The sequence below is a fragment of the Cherax quadricarinatus genome, chromosome 38 (assembly GCF_038502225.1).
Source record: "Cherax quadricarinatus isolate ZL_2023a chromosome 38, ASM3850222v1, whole genome shotgun sequence".
NCBI lineage: Eukaryota > Metazoa > Arthropoda > Malacostraca > Decapoda > Parastacidae > Cherax > Cherax quadricarinatus.
In genome coordinates, this window is record NC_091329.1 from 2,889,704 (window position 1) to 2,909,429 (window position 19,726).

The 19,726-nt window shown below is 45.5% G+C and overlaps 1 protein-coding gene across 11 annotated transcripts in view; it reads left to right on the top strand.

The window, feature by feature from the left end:
* LOC128692988 (FERM and PDZ domain-containing protein 3) overlaps positions 1 to 19,726 on the top strand; it is an 838,384-nt gene that overhangs the window by 417,798 nt on the left and 400,860 nt on the right. For all 11 annotated transcript variants that reach the window (XM_053782415.2, XM_053782416.2, XM_053782410.2 and 8 more), the window contains 2 exons: positions 5,747 to 5,866; positions 9,343 to 9,486. In XM_053782415.2, coding sequence (XP_053638390.1) covers positions 5,747 to 5,866; positions 9,343 to 9,486 — 264 coding nt within the window. The remainder of the gene's footprint in view (positions 1 to 5,746; positions 5,867 to 9,342; positions 9,487 to 19,726) is intronic.

Below are 19,726 nucleotides of genomic sequence, written 5' to 3' on the forward strand. Positions count from 1 at the left end.
ACGTGGGGGGGGTGTGTAACACGTGGGGTGGGTGTGTAACACATGGAGTGGGTGTGTAGCACGTGGGGTGGGTGTGTAGCACGTGGCGTGGGTGTGTTGCACGTGGGGTGGGTGTGTAGCACGTGGGGTTGGTGTGTAGCACGTGGGTTGGGTGTGTAGCACGTGGCGTGGGTGTGTAGCACGTGGGGTGGGTGTGTAGCACGTGGGGTGGGTATGAGGCATGTAGGGTGGGTGTGAGGCACGTGGGGTGGGTGTGAGGCACGTGGGGTGGGTGTGAGGCACGTGGGGTGGGTGTGTAGCACGTGGGGTAGTGTGTAGCACGTGGGGTGGGTGTGAGGCACGTGGGGTGGGTGTGTAGCACGTGGGGTGGGTGTGAGGCACGTGGGGTGGGTGTGAGGCACGTGAGGTGGGTGTGTAGCACCTGGGATGGGTGTGAGGCACGTGGGGTGGGTGTGAGGCATGTGGGGTGGGTGTGAGGCACTTGGGGTGGGTGTGAGCCACGTGGGGTGGGTGTGAGCCACGTGGGGTGGGTGTGAGCCACGTGGGGTGGGTGTGAGCCACGTGTGGTGGGTGCGAGTTACGTGGGGTGGGTGCGAGATACGTGGGGTGGGTGTGAGGCACTTGTGGTAGGTGTGAGCCACGTGGAGAGGGTGTGAGGCACGTGGGGAGGCTGTGAGGCACGTGGGGAGGGTGTGAGGCACGTTGGGGGGGTGTGAGGCACGTGGGGTGGGTGTGACGCACTTGGGATGGGTGTGAGGCACGTGGGGTGGGTGTGAGCCACGTGAGGTGGGTGTGAGATACGTGGCTTGGGTGTGAGATACGTGGGGTGGGTGTGAGGCACGTGGGGTGGGTGTGTAGCACGTGGGGTGGGTGTGAGGCACTTGTGGTAGGTGTGAGGCACGTCGGGAGGGTGTGAGGCACGTGGGGAGGATGTGAGGCACGTGGGGAGGGTGTGAGGTACTTGAGGTGGGTGTGAGGCATGTGGGGTGCGTGTGAGGCACTTGGGATGGGTGTGAGGCACGTGGGGTGGGTGTGAGGCACGTGGCGTGGGTGTGAGGCACGTGAGGTGGGTGTGAGATACGTGCGGTGGGTGTGAGGCACGTGGGGTGGGTGTGAGATACGTGGGGTGGGTGTGTAGCACGTGGGGTGGGTGTGAGGCACTTGGGGAGGGTGTGAGGCACGTGGGGTGGGTGTGAGGCATGTGGGGTGGGTGTGAGGCACGTGAGGTGGGTGTGAGATACGTGGGGTGGGTGTGGGGCACCTGGGGTGGGTGTGAGGCATGTGAGGTGGGTGTGTAGCACCTGGGATGGGTGTGAGGCACGTGGGGTGGGTGTGAGGCATGTAGGGTGGATGTGAGGCATGTAGGGTGGGTGTGTGGCACGTGGGGTGGGTGTAAAGCACGTGGGGTGGGTGTGAGGCATGTAGGGTGGGTGTGAGGCATGTAGGGTGGGTGTGAGGCACGTGGGGTGGGTGTAAAGCACGTGGGGTGGGTGTGAGGCATGTAGGGTGGGTGTGAGGCACGTGGGGTGGGTGTTAGGCACGTGGGGTGGGTGTGAGGCATGTAGGGTTGGTGTAAAGCACGTGGGGTGGGTGTGAGGCACGGGGGGTGGGTGTGAGGCACGTGGGGTGGGTGTGAGGCACGTAGGGTGGGTGTGAAGCACGTTGGGTGGGTGTGAAGAACGTGGGTTGGGTGTGAAGCACGTAGGGTGGGTGTGAAGCACGTAGGGTGGGTGTGAAGAACGTGGGTTGGGTGTGAAGCACGTAGGGTGGGTGTGAAGAACGTGGGTTGGGTGTGAAGAACGTGGGTTGGGTGTGAAGCACGTAGGGTGGGTGTGAAGCACGTAGGGTGGGTGTGATGAACGTGGGGTGGGTGTGAAGAACGTGGGTTGGGTGTGAAGCACGTAGGGTGGGTGTGAAGCACGTAGGGTGGGTGTGAAGAACGTGGGTTGGGTGTGAAGCACGTAGGGTGGGTGTGAAGAACGTGGGTTGGGTGTGAAGAACGTGGGTTGGGTGTGAAGCACGTAGGGTGGGTGTGAAGAACGTGGGTTGGGTGTGAAGAACGTGGGTTGGGTGTGAAGCACGTAGGGTGGGTGTGAAGCACGTAGGGTGGGTGTGAAGAACGTGGGTTGGGTGTGAAGCACGTAGGGTGGGTGTGAAGAACGTGGGTTGGGTGTGAAGCACGTAGGGTGGGTGTGAAGAACGTGGGTTGGGTGTGAAGAACGTGGGATGGGCCATCACGCACACCATAAAGTATTACAGTACAAACCTGGATACACAGGACAGTGAATCCGGGGATCCCTCTGACACATGGGTCAGCAAGATAAGAAGTATTGGGCTATTAATGGTAGCAAGTGTAACGAGTTGCATAAGATTGTGGTGGAGAGAAACACTCCATACAGAGTTTCAGGATTAGGTATGAAAGTTCCCAGGAAGTCAGGTTGAGTGTGCGAGTCAGGGCCAGGAGCTGGGACTCGACACCGGTAAACACGACGCTACGGAGTGTTGACCAGGCTAATACTACCGTCATTTAGATTCAGTGACCAACAATTAAATTTACCTCAACATGAATTAACCTAAAAATATTCACTATAACTCAAATGTTATGTAATGAGACTAATTGAGTGAGGAGAGGAAGGTGGACAGGGAGGAAGGGAAGAAGATAAGGGAGGGAGAGAATAAGAGTAGATTAGGGGGGGAAGAACAGTAGTAGATAAAGGAGGGAGGGAGTAATAGAGTGGGCGGAAGTGATGTAATGATGGAGAGGAGTGGGGGAAGCTAGTGAGAATTAAAGTGATTAGTTATGATATAGTGTATTTACTAAAGGCTTCACCTACACCAAGATAGCTAAGATTGAAACTAAGTGAAGAGTTGATCTTGTATACATGTGTGTAGTGTACGTCGCTTACCTGTAAATATCTCGTTCTTGGTTGTTGGGTACTAGGAGACTTAGTTGTAAGTCTTAGATGCAGACAGTAGTAGTAGTAGTAGTAGTAATAGTAATAGTAGTAGTAATAGTAGTAGTAGTTGTAATTGTTGTTGTTTACATATTGTTTAAACATTATTCAGAATAGCGTCCATCCTCTTATGCCCTGTTCTTAAAATCATAATGTCATCAGTAGAGCTCATGTTTGTATGCTTAGGTAAGGCAGGAAGAGAAGTTGGAAGAGAATTCATTAATATATGATACAACATTAAAGGGATAGATTTCTTAAAAGGACACTGAGGCACAGATGGAAGCTGAAACCAGTACTGTTGCAGAGAGACTTCAGGAGATTCATCTTTACCTCGGTATGATTAGGAATGATCGGGATGAGGAAGTAATGGAGGCGACCTTGGGGAAGTATCTTTAAGAATGGATTTGACAAGAGGCCAGAAACTTGTAAAGTACGGAGAAAATGAGACGGAGTCATGGCCTGGCCATGGACCGGACCACGGGGGCGTTGATCCCCGAACACCCTCTAGGTATTATCCGTGTGTGTGCTGCTTTAAAACTGACATGTAATTCCACTACAGCTAGAGTTCATGGCAAGAGCACCGGGGTATGGTCGAGGGGTGGTGGGTGGGGAGATATGTAGTGCTGTACAATACCCTAGGAGAAGAAAAGGGACGTATAGAAATAATCATGTCGGATGATATATCGTTTAGAGAATACGATAAGTTCAACACTTGCAAGGCATGGATAATGAGAGGATGGATGTCTCAGGAATATACTGGTACTGTTTAAATCACTTGTGCCCTGCCGTCTGGAATATTGCTCTGTGTTCGTAACTCTTCTCAAGGCAGGAGAGATAACACAGCTGGAAAATGTACAGAGATCGTTTACTGCCTGCATACAATCACTAAAGCATCTAAACTACCGAAACTCCGAAAAGCGCTTGGAATGTGCTCTTCGGAAGCGAATATATACATGGAAAATACTGGAGGGCCAGGTATCCAATCTACATACTTTCATAACAACTTAGTGGAGCAAGAGTGTAGTAGCAGGGTCGCTGTGGACACTCTCAGCACTGATGATTACGACTGACTTGCAACATTTGGCTACCTTTATTACCGAAACGTTTCGCCTGCTCAGAAGGCTCCTTTAGTTGAATAGTTTTATATATCAACTTGTTGGTATTGTATGTATTCCATCTCCAACCTTATACCAGAAAATACAAGAAATGTTGCCAAAACAATGATAAAAGTTTTCGAGCGGGAACTAGATCACTCCTTGTGAACAACTGCGAAACCAGACATGGTTGTGTAGGCCTGCGACCCTCCTGCAACAGCCTGGTTGATCTAGCAAACTACGAGGAAATCTGGCCTAAGGCCAGACAGTGAAAAATACAATTATGTAAACTGACGCAGGTATGTGGCCAAACCAGCATCCAATATCCTGAGAGAGAGAGAGAGAGAGAGAGAGAGAGAGAGAGGGTGGTTTATAAAGACCAAGTTAGCTTGTCGTCTTAATTGGTCACTTGTCGCACGCTCACCCAAGGAAATTAAACTAAATAAGATTTTTTAATTGCCTCGACTCCCCGTGGGAACCGACCGTGCGGAGACTAGACATTAATTACATTTTTATTGCCATATACAAAAGAAGTTTGGTCTGGGACCGAGGGAAGGGGGAGCTTTGTACGTTGACCCTCGATACCTCCTCCAGGTGAGCACAGGTGAGTTATGGCAGGGTGCTCCAGTATTGAGGCATGGAGAAAGAACCATTGTGATCTTGAGCATTTCCACAATGATCTTCGACATTTCCACACTCAGACTTCCACTATATTACTTAAAAAAAAAAAAGGTAATAAATTTTGAATGAGTCCCCCAGGATACATAAATGTTACGTCCCGTTTTCTGTAGTCGAAATACAAAGAACAAATGAAATTATTCCCTAATTGAATTACCGAGTTTGTGATACACTAGGGGAAAGGAAGGAGAGGGGGGGGGGGGGGGGGAGAGGTTGTGGGGATGAAGAGGGGAAAAAAGGGGTGGGGAGGGGATGGGTATGGGGGTGGTAGTCATCCCTTCTACCCATCCTGTGGTTGGTAGCCACCCTATATACCCATCATTCCATACCCAGTATAACAATACCTGTTAAGGATGACTCTCACAGAATAGCAGCAACACTCACAACATAGCAACAACACTCACAACATAGCTGCAACACTCACAATCCAGCAACAACACTCACAGCACAACATTCACAACACTCGGGATATAACAGCAACAACACTCACAATCCAGCAACAACGCTCACAACCCAGCAACAACACTCACAGCACAACATTCACAACACTCGGGATATAACAGCAACAACACTCACAACCCAGCAACAACGCTCACAACCCAGCAACAACACTCACAGCACAACATTCACAACACTCGGGATATAACAGCAACAACACTCACAATCCAGCAACAACACTCACAGCACAACATTCACAACACTCGGGATATAACAGCAACAACGCTCACAACCCAGCAACAACACTCACAGCACAACATTCACAACACTCGGGATATAACAGCAACAACACTCACAACCCAGCAACAACGCTCACAACCCAGCAACAACACTCACAGCACAACATTCACAACACTCGGGATATAACAGCAACAACACTCACAATCCAGCAACAACACTCACAGCACAACATTCACAACACTCGGGATATAACAGCAACAACACTCACAACCCAGCAACAACGCTCACATCACAACAACAACACCTGTCGATGATAACTAACAAGATTGTCTTATCTTTCAGTCATGCGAGTCAGACATCGTCTTGGTTACCTCCCCTGGAGAACTGGGAGGCTGGGGGCAGCGCTCTGCCTTACGGCTGGGAGGCAGCCACCGACAAGGAGGGCAAGCAGTACTTTATAAAGTAAGTTAAGACCCCCACCCCACACTTGCCTTGTACAGTTGGCACTGGTTTAGTAAAGCATGCACACGTTTAATAAAGCCTAGATATATTTATTGAAGTTTGCGTACGTTTAATAATGTTTGCAAATGTTTAATGAAGCTTGTACACGTTTAGTAAAGCTTGCACACGTTTAGTAAGGCTTGCACACATTTAGTAAAGCTTGTACACGTTAAGTAAAGCTTGCACACGTTTAGTAAAGCTTGCACACGTTTAGTAATGCTTGCACACGTTTAATAAAGCTTGCACACGTTTAGTAAAGCTTGTACACGTTAAGTAAAGTTTGCACACGTTAAGTAAAGCTTGCACACGTTTAGTAAGGCTTGCACACGTTTAGTAAGGCTTGCACACGTTTAGTAAAGCTTGCACATGTTTAGTAAAGCTTGTACACGTTAAGTAAAGCTTGCATTCGCTAAATAAAGTTTGCACACGTTTAATAAAGCTTGCACTTGTTCCGTATACCCCTCTCACTTTTTACAAAGGTTTTGCATAGTTTTACAAGTTTTATTTGTTCTATAAAGACTTCGTACATTTTTTCAGTCACGTTTAAAACGCTTTATAAATTTAGTTTTTTAATGGTTTTAAAACTTTTTTGTGAAGTTCGAAACGTTTTGTAAAGCACGTTTTCAAGCGTTGTATATAGCTTTTTTATATAAAGTTTTAAAGCATAAAGCTTTCGCAGGTTTTATGTAATGTAATTTTTCATACATTGTATTGTGCGTATATATGGTACGCATGATTGTATTGTGCGTATATATGGTACGCATGATTGTATTGTGCGCATATATGGTACGCATGATTGTATTGTGCGTATATATGGTACGCATGATTGTATTGTGCGTATATATAGTACGCATGATTGTATTGTGCGTATATATGGTACGCATGATTGTATTGTGCGTATATATGGTACGCATTATTGTATTGTGCGTATATATGGTACGCATGATTGTATTGTGCGTATATATTGTACGCATGATTGTATTGTGCGTATATATGGTACACATGATTGTATTGTGCGTATATATGGTACGCATGATTGTATTGTGCGTATATATGGTACGCATGATTGTATTGTGCGTATATATGGTACGCATGATTGTATTGTGCGTATATATGGTACGCATGATTGTATTGTGCGTATATATGGTACGCATGATTGTATTGTGCGTATATATGGTACGCATGATTGTATTGTGCGTATATATGGTACGCATGATTGTATTGTGCGTATATATGGTACACATGATTGTATTGTGCGTATATATGGTATGCATGATTGTATTGTGCGCATATATGGTACGCATGATTGTATTGTGTGCATATATGGTACGCATGATTATATTGTGCGCATATATGGTACGCATGATTGTATTGTGCGCATATATGGTACGCATGATTGTATTGTGCGTATATATGGTACGCATTATTGTATTGTGCGTATATATGGTACGCATGATTGTATTGTGTGTATGGTACGCATTATTGTACTGTGCGTATATATGGTACGCATGATTGTATTGTGTGTATATATGGTACGCATGATTGTATTGTGCGTATATATGGTACGCATGATTGTATTGTGTGTATATATGGTACGCATGATTGTATTGTGCGTATATATGGTACGCATGATTGTATTGTGCGTATATATGGTACGCATGATTGTATTGTGCGTATATATGGTACGCATGATTGTATTGTGCGTATATATGGTACGCATGATTGTATTGTGTGTATATATGGTACGCATGATTGTATTGTGCGTATATATGGGTGTTAATGTTGCAGTTTAAAAACTGTAGTGTAAAGCACCCTTCTGGCAAGACAGTGATGGAGTGAATGATGGTGAAAGTTTTTCTTTTTCGGGCCACCCTGCCTTGGTGGGAATCGGCCGGTGTGATAATAAAAAATAAAAAATGATTGTATTGTGCGTATATATGGTACGCATGATTGTATTGTGCGCATATATGGTACGCATGATTGTATTGTGCGTATATATGGTACGCATGATAGTATTGTGCGTATATATGGTACGCATGATTGTATTGTGCGTATATATGGTGCACATAATTGTATTGTGCGCATATATGGTACGCATGATTGTATTGTACGTATATATGGTACGCATGATTGTATTGTGCGCATATATGGGGCGCATGATTGTATTGTGCGCATATATGGTACGCATGATTGTATTGTGCGTATATATGGTATGCATGATTGTATTGTGCGCATATATGGGGCGCATAATTGTATTGTGCGCATATATGGTACGCATGATTGTATTATGCGCATATATGGTACGCATGATTGTATTATGCGCATATATGGGGCGCATGATTGTATTATGCGCATATATGGGGCGCATGATTGTATTATGCGCATATATGGGGCGCATGATTGTATTATGCGCATATATGGGGCGCTTGATTGTATTATGCGCATATATGGGGCGCATGATTGTATTATGCGCATATATGGGGCGCATGATTGTATTATGCGCATATATGGGGCGCATGATTGTATTATGCGCATATATGGGGCGCATGATTGTATTATGCGCATATATGGGGCGCATGATTGTATTATGCGCATATATGGGGCGCATGATTGTATTATGCGCATATATGGGGCGCATGATTGTATTATGCGCATATATGGGGCGCATGATTGTATTATGCGCATATATGGGGCGCATGATTGTATTATGCGCATATATGGGGCGCATGATTGTATTATGCGCATATATGGGGCGCATGATTGTATTATGCGCATATATGGGGCGCATAAAACTCACTATTATGCAACATTTAAGGTCATGTGGTTGACCTCCAAATTTCTGTCCCACTGGAGTCATTATGATGTCTGTTTAAGGTCGTTAAATTATCTAAGATAATTATTTGAGGTTATTAAAGTGTTTAAGGTCATTACCAAGTAAGTGGTGATAGTGGTACAGTGGCACACTGTAATCACAGTGCATCACTGTACAGGACACCACCACCTGCCTCACCACCTGCCTCACCACCTGCCTCACCACCTGCCTCACCACCTGCCACACCACCTGCCTCACCACCTGCCTCACCACCTGCCTCACCACCTACCTCACCACCTGCCTCACCACCTGCCTCACCACCTACCTCACCACCTGCCACACCACCTGCCACACCACCTGCCACACCACCTGCCTCACCACCTACCTCACCACCTGCCTCACCACCTGCCTCACCACCTGCCACACCACCTACCTCACCACCTACCACACCACCTGCCTCACCACCTGCCTCACCACCTGCCTCACCACCTGCCTCACCACCTGCCTCACCACCTACCTCACCACCTACCTCACCACCTGCCTCACCACCTGCCACACCACCTGCCACACCACCTACCTCACCACCTGCCACACCACCTGCCTCACCACCTGTTCTTGTTTACAGTCACCTGAACAAGACTACCACCTACGAGGACCCCAGGAAGGACTACCTGGACGAGCCCCCACAGCCTCGTCAGATAGACCTAGTCAGGGATCCCGAGATGGGCTTCGGCTTCGTCGCCGGCTCCGAGAAGCCTGTCATCGTCAGGTGAGTACCACTCTCCTCACGCCTCCCTGAAGCCTCCCTAAAGTGTCTAAGATTTTGTGACGCTTTAAAAAGCTTCTCTGAAACCTGCCTCTAAATTCCCTCTAAGCCGCTTTCTATACCCTCTCAAAATTAATTCCCTCTAAGCCGCTTTCTATACCCTCTCAAAATTAATTCCCTCTAAGCCGCTTTCTATACCCTCTCAAAATTAATTCCCTCTAAGCCGCTTTCTATACCCTCTCAAAATTAATTCCCTCTAAGCCGCTTTCTAAACCCTCTCAAAATTAGCTCTAAGTCGTTTTATAAACTCTATAAATCTGTATTCTAAAGTTCCACTTACAAGTTCCTTCCTCCGTAAGGTTTAGAAGAGAATGTCCGTGAGAAGTGTTGAACTTTTCTGAATCTAATCGCCTTTACGGAGGCTCAGAACCCACAAATTCTGAAACTTTGGGTCCTGAAACCCAACATGGCGACCCAGAATGGTATTATGGTAGGGTAAATCCATTTTTGCCCCGTTCAGAGAAGCCAGGTAATCAGGGACCGACCTGCCTGCCTCCAAGACGCGCCTGATCTACCAGGCTGTGATGACTCTGTTGGCACCAACAGCCTGGTAAACCAGGCTGAAAACAAAGCTTGGTCTCATAGGTAAAGTTTCAGAGCTATCTTAGGCAGTAAATTCTGAAAACACAAATCAGACGAATACAAATCATTGATATAAACTACAACAGTATGTATTATACCAATAATATAAATCATAGATATATAAATCGTAGTTCTTTAAACTATAGCAAGTAATGGTATATAAATTATACACGAATATAAATTATAACAAACAACCAGTATATAAATTTTACCAATGTAAATTATATTAGTGTACATTACAGCAAGGACATGAATAATACCTATATACATTATAAGTGCCAGTATATAAATTTTACCAAGAATAATTATACTAATATACATTATAGTAAGATAATGTAGAATGAGATTAATTACAATGCTGAAATTATAGGAACAATATAAATTATAGGAACAATGTAAATTATGTCAGTAAAGACCTGAGTGTTAAGGTGCTTGGAACAACAGGTGAAACTGTAACAGTGAAACAGGTGAACTATAACAGTAAAACAACACACGAACTATAACAGTGGAACAACAGACGAATTATAAGAGAACAACAGCGTGCAGGGTCCCAACAGTAAAGAGAGGAAGCATTAATGTTGTCCCAGACATTACTGTGAGCTGGGGCAGGAACAACCATGACATTGTTGGTTTTAACTGGGGAACAAGCGGTCCATAAACACTGCCACGAAGACAGCAGCAGTCATAGCGCCAGCAGCAGTAGTACCAGCAGTAACAGTAGTTGTAGCACTAGCTGCAACAGCAGCAGTAGCACCAGCTGCAGCAGAAGCAGTATCACCAGCAAAAGCAATAGCAGCTGCAGCAGCAGTAACAGCGTGTGGAACAGTAATGGAAGAGTGTGTAGCACGTACAAGAGAGACGTGTTGAATCAGTGTGTTGCCCGGTCATAGATTTAGTCAGACACGCTGAGAGAGACTTTGACACACTCTGAGAGACTCCACCAAATTCTCATCGATTTACCCCAGTCTCTCTTTCCTAGGTCTGTAGTAAACACCTGCCATTTATCCTTCCCCAGGGTCCTTCCCCTAAGTCCTTTTCCCTTCATCTGGGCCCTTCCCCTTTCCCAGGGTCCTTCCCCTTCCTCTGGGTCCTTCCCCCATCCTCTAGGGTCCTTTCCCTTCTTCAGGGTCCTTCCCTCTTCCCCAGGTTCCTTTCCCCTTCCTCCAGGGTGCTTACCCCTTCCCCAGGTTCCTTTTCCCTTCTACCGAACTTTACCCCTCTCTCAAAATCATTCCATCTTCAATAAGGTCCTCCCCTCCCACCTCACAAAGTTCTCCTCCCCCCTCTCCCAAAAAGTCCTCTCTCCCACAGTGTCTCCTCCCTCCCTCCTTCCCACAAGGTGTTCCCATCCTCGTGTAATGTCCAGAAAGGTTATCTTGACATCAGTAGCCTGACCTTTAGCCATTTGTTGACTTCAATGGTTGACCCGTCGCTGCGTTGGTGAGAGAGAGAGAGAGAGAGAGAGAGAGAGAGAGAGAGAGAGAGAGAGAGAGTGAGAGAGAGTATTGACAAACACAAACAAACAACCTCTTTTTACGTATGGTTGATGAGGTTGTAAAACATTTTCGTCCTGTGTGTAAGGAGGAGGGGGAGGGAGGAGGGGGGGGTCTTGTTCAGGAAGGGGAAGTGAGGTAGGCGGTGGGTGATGTTAAGGCGGTAGTGTTGAAACTTTGATGCCTAAACTTTGGCGTTAAAACGTTGGTGATAAAACTTTTGATGCTCAGAGGTTTATGTTAAAACGTGTGATATTGTAACTTGATGATAAGACGTTCATGTTGGAATTTTGATGTTAAAACCATGTTAAAAAGGTTTGTGTATGTGAGCACGCGCGTGTGACTCAGGAAACACACACACACACACACACACACACACACACACACACACACACACACACACACACACACACACACACACACACACACACACACACACAAGGTTAGTTCCAGAGCTAAGGGGAATGTCCTATGAAGAAAGATTAAGGGAAATCGGCCTGACCTCACTGGAGGACAGGAGGGTCAGGGGAGACATGATAACGACATATAAAATACTGCGTGGAATAGACAAGGTGGACAAAGACAGGATGTTCCAGGGAGGGGACACAGAAACAAGAGGCCACAATTGGAAGTTGAAGACACAAATGAGTCAGAGAGATAGTAGGAAGTATTTCTTCAGTCAGTGGAATAGCCTAGAAAATGACGTAGTGGAGGCAGGAACCATACACAGTTTTAAGACGAGGTTTGATAAAGCTCATGGAGCGGGGAGAGAGAGGGCCTAGTAGCAACCGGTGAAGAGGCGGGACCAGGAGCTAGGACTCGACTGCAACCACAAATAGGTGAGTACAAATAGGTGAGTACACACACACATTTACATTTGTAAAGTGGGTACTGAAACACGGGTTGTGTGTGTAGTCATGACGGAACTCCTCCACACTACATCGTTGACGGTGAAATATGCAGTTCCAGATTATAATCTGTATAGAGGTGATAGATTAGCTAAGGTGCGAGACGGAGTAGGTTTGTACGTGAAAGATTCACTCGTTTCCACTGAATAAAGTCAAGATTGATAGACTGGACACGTTGACTCCAAGCTGAGGGACTGATTACCTCAAACTCCTCCTCATCTTCCACCTTTCTCGCCATTGGACTGAAGAAGCCACTGCGTGGCGAAACGTTTCCAGAATAAAGATCTCCAAATATTGCACAAGTGTCTCATCAACTTGTGGACAAACGTGAGTGAAACGTAGCTGCCACTAACGTCATGTTTCACACGTGTTCACTTACCTGACGTAATGTCAGTAGTCTTAACAATAGTTAACATAAACCCACCTTGTAATTCCCCTTCCAAACGCAATATTTTTCAACACCGAGATTTTTATATCAAGGTTTGTATGTAAAGTCTTAATGTAGCATATTGTGACTACTGGGTATCCCCCCTACTGGGTATCCCCCTTGTTAATTATTGTGACTACTGGTTATCCCCCCTTGTTAATTATTGTGACTACTGGGTATCCCCCCTTGTTAATTATTGTCCACTGGGTACTTGTTAATTATTGTGACTACTGGGTATCCCCCCTTGTTAATTATTGTGACTACTGGGTATCCCCCCTTGTTAATTATTGTGACTACTGGGTATCCCTCCTTGTTAATTATTGTGACTACTGGGCACCCCTCCTTGTTAATTATTGTGACTACTGGGTATCCCTCCTTGTTAATTATTGTGACTACTGGGTATCCCTCCTTGTTAATTATTGTGACTACTGGGTATCCCTCCTTGTTAATTATTGTGACTACTGGGTATCCCTCCTTGTTAATTATTGTGACTACTGGGTATCCCCCCTTGTTAATTATTGTGACTACTGGGTATCCCTCCTTGTTAATTATTGTGACTACTGGGTATCCCCCCTTGTTAATTATTGTGACTACTGGGTATCCCCCTTGTTAATTATTGTGACTACTGGGTATCCCCCCTTGTTAATTATTGTGACTACTGGGTATCCCCCTTGTTAATTATTGTGACTACTGGGTATCCCCCCTTGTTAATTATTGTGACTACTGGGTATCCCCCTTGTTAATTATTGTGACTACTGGGTATCCCTCCTTGTTAATTATTGTGACTACTGGCCATCCCCCTTGTTAATTATTGTGACTACTGGGTATCCCTCCTTGTTAATTATTGTGACTACTGGGTATCCCTCCTTGTTAATTATTGTGACTACTGGGTATCCCCCCTTGTTAATTATTGTGACTACTGGGTATCCCTCCTTGTTAATTATTGTGACTACTGGGTATCCCCCTTGTTAATTATTGTGACTACTGGGTATCCCCTTGTTAATTATTGTGACTACTGGGTATCCCCCTTGTTAATTATTGTGACTACTGGGTATCCCTCTTGTGAATTATTGTGACTACTGGGTATCCCTCCTTGTTAATTATTGTGACTACTGGGTATCCCCCTTGTTAATTATTGACTACTGGGTATCCCCCTTGTTAATTATTGTGACTACTGAGTATCCCCCTTGTTAATTATTGTGACTACTGGGTATCCCTCCTTGTTAATTATTGTGACTACTGGGTATCCCTCCTTGTTAATTATTTTGACTACTGGCCACCCCTCCTTGTTAATTATTGTGACTACTGGGTATCCCTCCTTGTTAATTATTGTGACTACTGGGTATCCCTCCTTGTTAATTATTGTGACTACTGGCCACCCCTCCTTGTTAATTATTGTGACTACTGGGTATCCCTCCTTGTTAATTATTGTGACTACTGGGTATCCCTCCTTGTTAATTATTGTGACTTCTGGCCACCCCTCCTTGTTAATTATTGTGACTACTGGGTATCCCTCCTTGCTAATTATTGTGACTACTGGGTATCCCCCCTTGTTAATTATTGTGACTACTGGGTATCCCTCCTTGTTAATTATTGTGACTACTGGCCACCCCTCCTTGTTAATTATTGTGACTACTGGGTATCCCTCCTTGTTAATTATTGTGACTACTGGGTATCCCTCCTTGTTAATTGTGAATACTGGGTATCCCTCCTTGTTAATTATTGTGACTACTGAGTATCCCTCCTTGTTAATTGTGACTACTGGGTATCCCTCCTTGTTAATTATTGTGACTACTGGGTATCCCTCGTTAAATATTGTGACTACTGGGTATCCCTCCTTGTTAATTATTGTGACTACTGGCCATCCCTCCTTGTTAATTGTGACTAATGGGTATCCCTCCTTTTTATAGTGAGAACTGGGTATCCCTCCTTGTTAAATATTGTGACTACTGGGTATCCCTCCTTGTTAATTGTGACTACTGGGTATCCCCCTTGTTAATTATTGTGAGTACTGGGTATCCCTCCTTGTTAATTATTGTGAGTACTGGGTATCCCTCCTTGTTAATTATTGTGACTACTGGGTATCCCTCCTTGTTAAATATTGTGACTACTGGGTATCCCTCCTTGTTAATTATTGTGACTACTGGGTATCCCTCCTTGTTAATTATTGTGACTACTGGGTATCCCCCCTTGTTAATTATTGTGACTACTGGGTATCCCTCCTTGTTAATTATTGTGCCTACTGGGTATCCCTCCTTGTTAATTATTCTTTCATCCTCATGTAAACCAATTTTATCACTTATTCCCTTGCTCCTTTGTTTTGTGTTGACTTTCTTCCTCTTCGTGTGTATTAACTCCATGACTCTCTCCTCCTGCTCTTCCTCTCACCTTGATACATCCTCTCTCCTGTATAGACTTTCCAAATTCTCTCTTCTTCCTTCTCGTTTATCCTCCTTCCTTCTCTCCCTTCTCACTTCATTTCCCCTCTCACTAGCCCCCCTCCTCCATTTATATGTAGACTTTCCTACTTTCCTCCCTTCCCTTCTCCTTTATCTCTCTTCTTCCTTTATCTCTCTCCTCCCCTCCTCTCCTCTTAGTTGTCTCTTCTCTCACCTTCCACATTAGTGGGTCACCTCACCAGCTCTTTCTTTACCTTGTGTATCTAAATGTAAACTTTCCTCCTCTCTTCCTCCATACGTTACTCTCCTTCCTTCTCTCTTCCTCTTTCAGTATACCTCCTCTCTTCTTGATTCTTCTCTCCTTATTTACACCAGAGAATAATATCTAAGTGGCACTCGCACTCTACTTGACGATAAACACTGTGTGTGTGTGTGTGTGTGTGTGTGTGTGTGTGTGTGTGTGTGTGTGTGTGTCGGTCGGTCTGTGTGTGATAGTCTGGGGTAATGTGTGTCATACAGTCTGGGGAAGTGTGTATGATAGTCTGGGGGTAGTATGTATGATACAGTCTGAGATAGTGTGTATGCTACAGTCTGAGATAGTGTGTATGATACAGTCTGAGAGTGTGTATGATAGTCTGGGGGTAGTATGTATGATACAGTCTGAGAGTGTGTGTATAATACAGTCTGAGAGAGTGTGTATGATACAGTCTGAGAGTGTGTATGATACAGTCTGAGAGAGTGTGTATGATACAGTCTGAGAGAGTGTGTATGATACAGTCTGAGATAGTGTGTATGATACAGTCTGAGATAGTGTGTATGATACAGTCTGAGATAGTGTGTATGATACAGTCTGAGATAGTGTGTATGATACAGTCTGAGATAGTGTGTATGGTACAGTCTGAGAGTGTGTGTATGCTACAGTCTGAGATAGTGTGTATGCTACAGTCTGAGATAGTGTGTATGATACAGTCTGAGATAGTGTGTATACTACAGTCTGAGATAGTGTGTATGCTACAGTCTGAGATAGTGTGTATACTACAGTCTGAGATAGTGTGTATACTACAGTCTGAGATAGTGTGTATACTACAGTCTGAGATAGTGTGTATACTACAGTCTGAGATAGTGTGTATACTACAGTCTGAGATAGTGTGTATGCTACAGTCTGAGATAGTGTGTATACTACAGTCTGAGATAGTGTGTATGATACAATCTTGTAATGAATTACGAAGGAGTTCCTCCACACCATCTCCCTCCCTCTTCCTCCTCCCTCACTCCTTTGAATCCCTCCTTCCTCGTCCCCTCGCCCCATGTCCCTGAATACCCCTTCCTCTGTTCCCTCGTTCCCCATTACCCCCTCCCCCTTACAAGTCCTCCCTCACCCTCTCCTATTTAAGTCTCAACTTATAATTAGCACAACAGGAGAGCCGGAAGTCTTTTGTTGTTGTTGGGTGTGTGTGTGTGTGTGTGTGTGTGTGTGTGTGTGTGTGTGTGTGTGTGTGTGTGTGTGTGTGTGTGTGTGTCATTCTAAGTTTTGCGGGGAATTTTTTTTTAATAATGCCAGATACATCCACAATGTGCTGCTACAGTATTCTATACGACAGTTACACAGTGGGAACAAAAGGTGGTTGTTTCCCTGGTATATTGCATCAGGCTGGAGATGCTTTTATAAGGTGTTGAAATGTATCTGTCAGACTGAGCTGGGAGACTTCAGTAGTGTCAGTAAGGGTTCATCAACTGGGTCAGGTTCAGAGGTTCACTTTCAGTAGAGCTGGAATTACTGTCACTTGTTCAATACCATCTCTCAGGATATTCTCTCCCATACACAGGGGAAATTATTTTCTGTAAAAAGATGCCTCCAGCATCCCATAGCTAAAACAGAAATTATGTAAGAGACAGGAGAGAGAGAGAGAGAGAGAGGGGGGGGGGGTAGAATAGGAATATAGGTGTCATAAGAGAGAGGAAGCCTTAGGCAAGGGGTTATAATGGGAGAAGGGGAGGAAGATTTAGGTAGGGGGTTGTGAAGGGGGGTAAGGGAGGAAGATTTACATAGGGGGTTGTGATGGGGGAGGGGAGGAAGATTAACGTAGGGGGGTTGTGATGAGGGAGGGGGGGGGGGAGAGTGTACCTGGGCAGGTCATCAAGGCAAATGAGTGTGTGGAGCCCCAGCGTCCACTGTGTTGTTGCAAGGAGACACTGCTCATTAACTCTCCCCCCTGACACACACACACACACACACACACACACACACACACACACACACACACACACACACACACACACACACACACACACACACACACACACCAATCAATAGGTTAAGTATCTGTCGACAGGTACGTTTGACAACTAGTAACTACACACAGACAAACAGACATGATTTCGATTCGCAAAATAATGTTAAGATGACAACAGCGCAGATAGTTACATTGTGTAAAATACAAGGGTCGGGAAAACGTCGTTGATTAGTTGCTTAGGTGACTACTGTATTGTGCCCCCCTCACAAACACCTCTGACGACCAGATATAAGATGCAATAGGTCCTCAAAATTTTTACCGTCTTGTATTTGTTAGCAGATATCTGTAAACCAGGTTACAGGTGGGGTTAGAACTCATGGCAATCGTGTTATTTGGTTTTCACGAGTCAGATATTTCGAATATTTGATGTAGGTTAAAATTCCGCAGGTTTACTTTAGTGAAAGTGTTTAGTTGCTCATTAAGTGTAAAGTATAAAGTGTTGAAGGTGATTAGGCTGACTGCTACATGGTTTGTGGTAAGTTGTGCGAGTCCTGACCCAGCTGTACGTATGCCAGCCTCTCCTTTCTGTACTCACCTATATGTGGTTGGAGGGGTCGATTCACAGCTCCTGGGTCCGCCTCTTCGCTGGTGTGTGTGTGTGTGTGTGTGTGTGTGTGTGTGTGTGTGTGTGTGTACTCACCTAGTTGAGGTTGAAGGGGTCGAGTCCAAGCTGTGTGTGTGTGTGTACTCGCCTAGTTGTACTCACCTAGTTGAGGCTGCAGGGATCGAGTCCGAGCTCCTGGCCCCGCCTCTTCACTGGTCGCTACTAGATCACTCTCCCTGAACCTTGAGCTTTATCATACCTCTGCTTAAAGCTATGTATGGATCCTGCCTCCACTACATCGCTTCCCAAACTATTCCACTTACTGACTACTCTGTGGCTGAAGAAATACTTCCTAACATCCCTGTGATTCATCTGTGTCTTCAACTTTCAACTGTGTCCCATCTCTGGAACATCCTGTCTTTGTCCACCTTGTCAATTCCTCTCAGTATTTTGTATGTCGTTATGTCCCCCTATCTCTCATGTCCTCCAGTGTCTTCAGGTTGATTTCCCTTAACCTCTCCTCGTAGGACATACCTCTTAGCTCTGGGACTAGTCTTGTTGCAAATCTTTACACTTTTTCTAGTTTCTTTACGTGCTTGGCTAGGTGTGGGTTCCAAACTGGTGCTGCATACTCCAATATGGGCCTAACGTACACGGTGTACAGGGTCCAGAACGATTCCTTATTAAGATGTCAGAATGCTGTTCTGAGGTTTGCCAGGCGCCCATATGCTGCAGCAGTTATTTGGTTGATGTGCGCTTCAGGAGATGTACCTGATGTTATACTCACCCCAAGATCTTTTTCCTTGAGTGAGGTTTGTAGTCTCTGGCCCCCTAGACTGTACTCCGTCTGCGGTCTTCTTTGCCCTTCCCCAATCTTCATGACTTTGCACTTGGTGGGGGTTGAACTCCAGAAGCCAATTGCTGGACGAGGTGTGCAGCCTGTCCAGTGTGTGTGTGTTGTGTAGTATGTGTGTGTTGTGTGTGTGTGTGTGTGTGTGTGTGTGTGTGTTGTGTGTGTTGTGTGTGTGTGTGTGTGCTGTGTGTGCGTGCTGTGTGTGTGCGTGCTGTGTGTGTGCGTGCTGTGTGTGCGTGCTGTGTGTGTGCGTGTTGTGTGTGTGTGTGTGTTGTGTGTGTTGTGTGTGTGTGTGTGTGCTGTGTGTGCGTGCTGTGTGTGTGTGTGTGTGTTGTGTGTATGTTTTGTGTGTGTTTTATGTGTATGTGTGTGTGTGTGTTGTGTATGTGTAGTGTGTGTTGTGTGTGTGTTGTGTGTGTGTGTTGTGTTGTGTATGTGTGTGTGTTGTGTGTGTGTTTTATGTGTATTGTGTGCGTTGTGTGTGTGCGTTGTGTGCGTGTGTTGTGTGTGTGTGTTGTGCGCCGTGGATTCTGTCACATAAAGCGGAAATGACGGAAATAGGTTTTTCTTCTTATCTCTGGCACTTATTTCCTCCTCGCACCTTGTAGAGGCACTGAGAGGAAGTATGGTTGGGGTGTTGTTCGCCGATCCCCCCCCCACACCGTGCCACACCAACACACTCC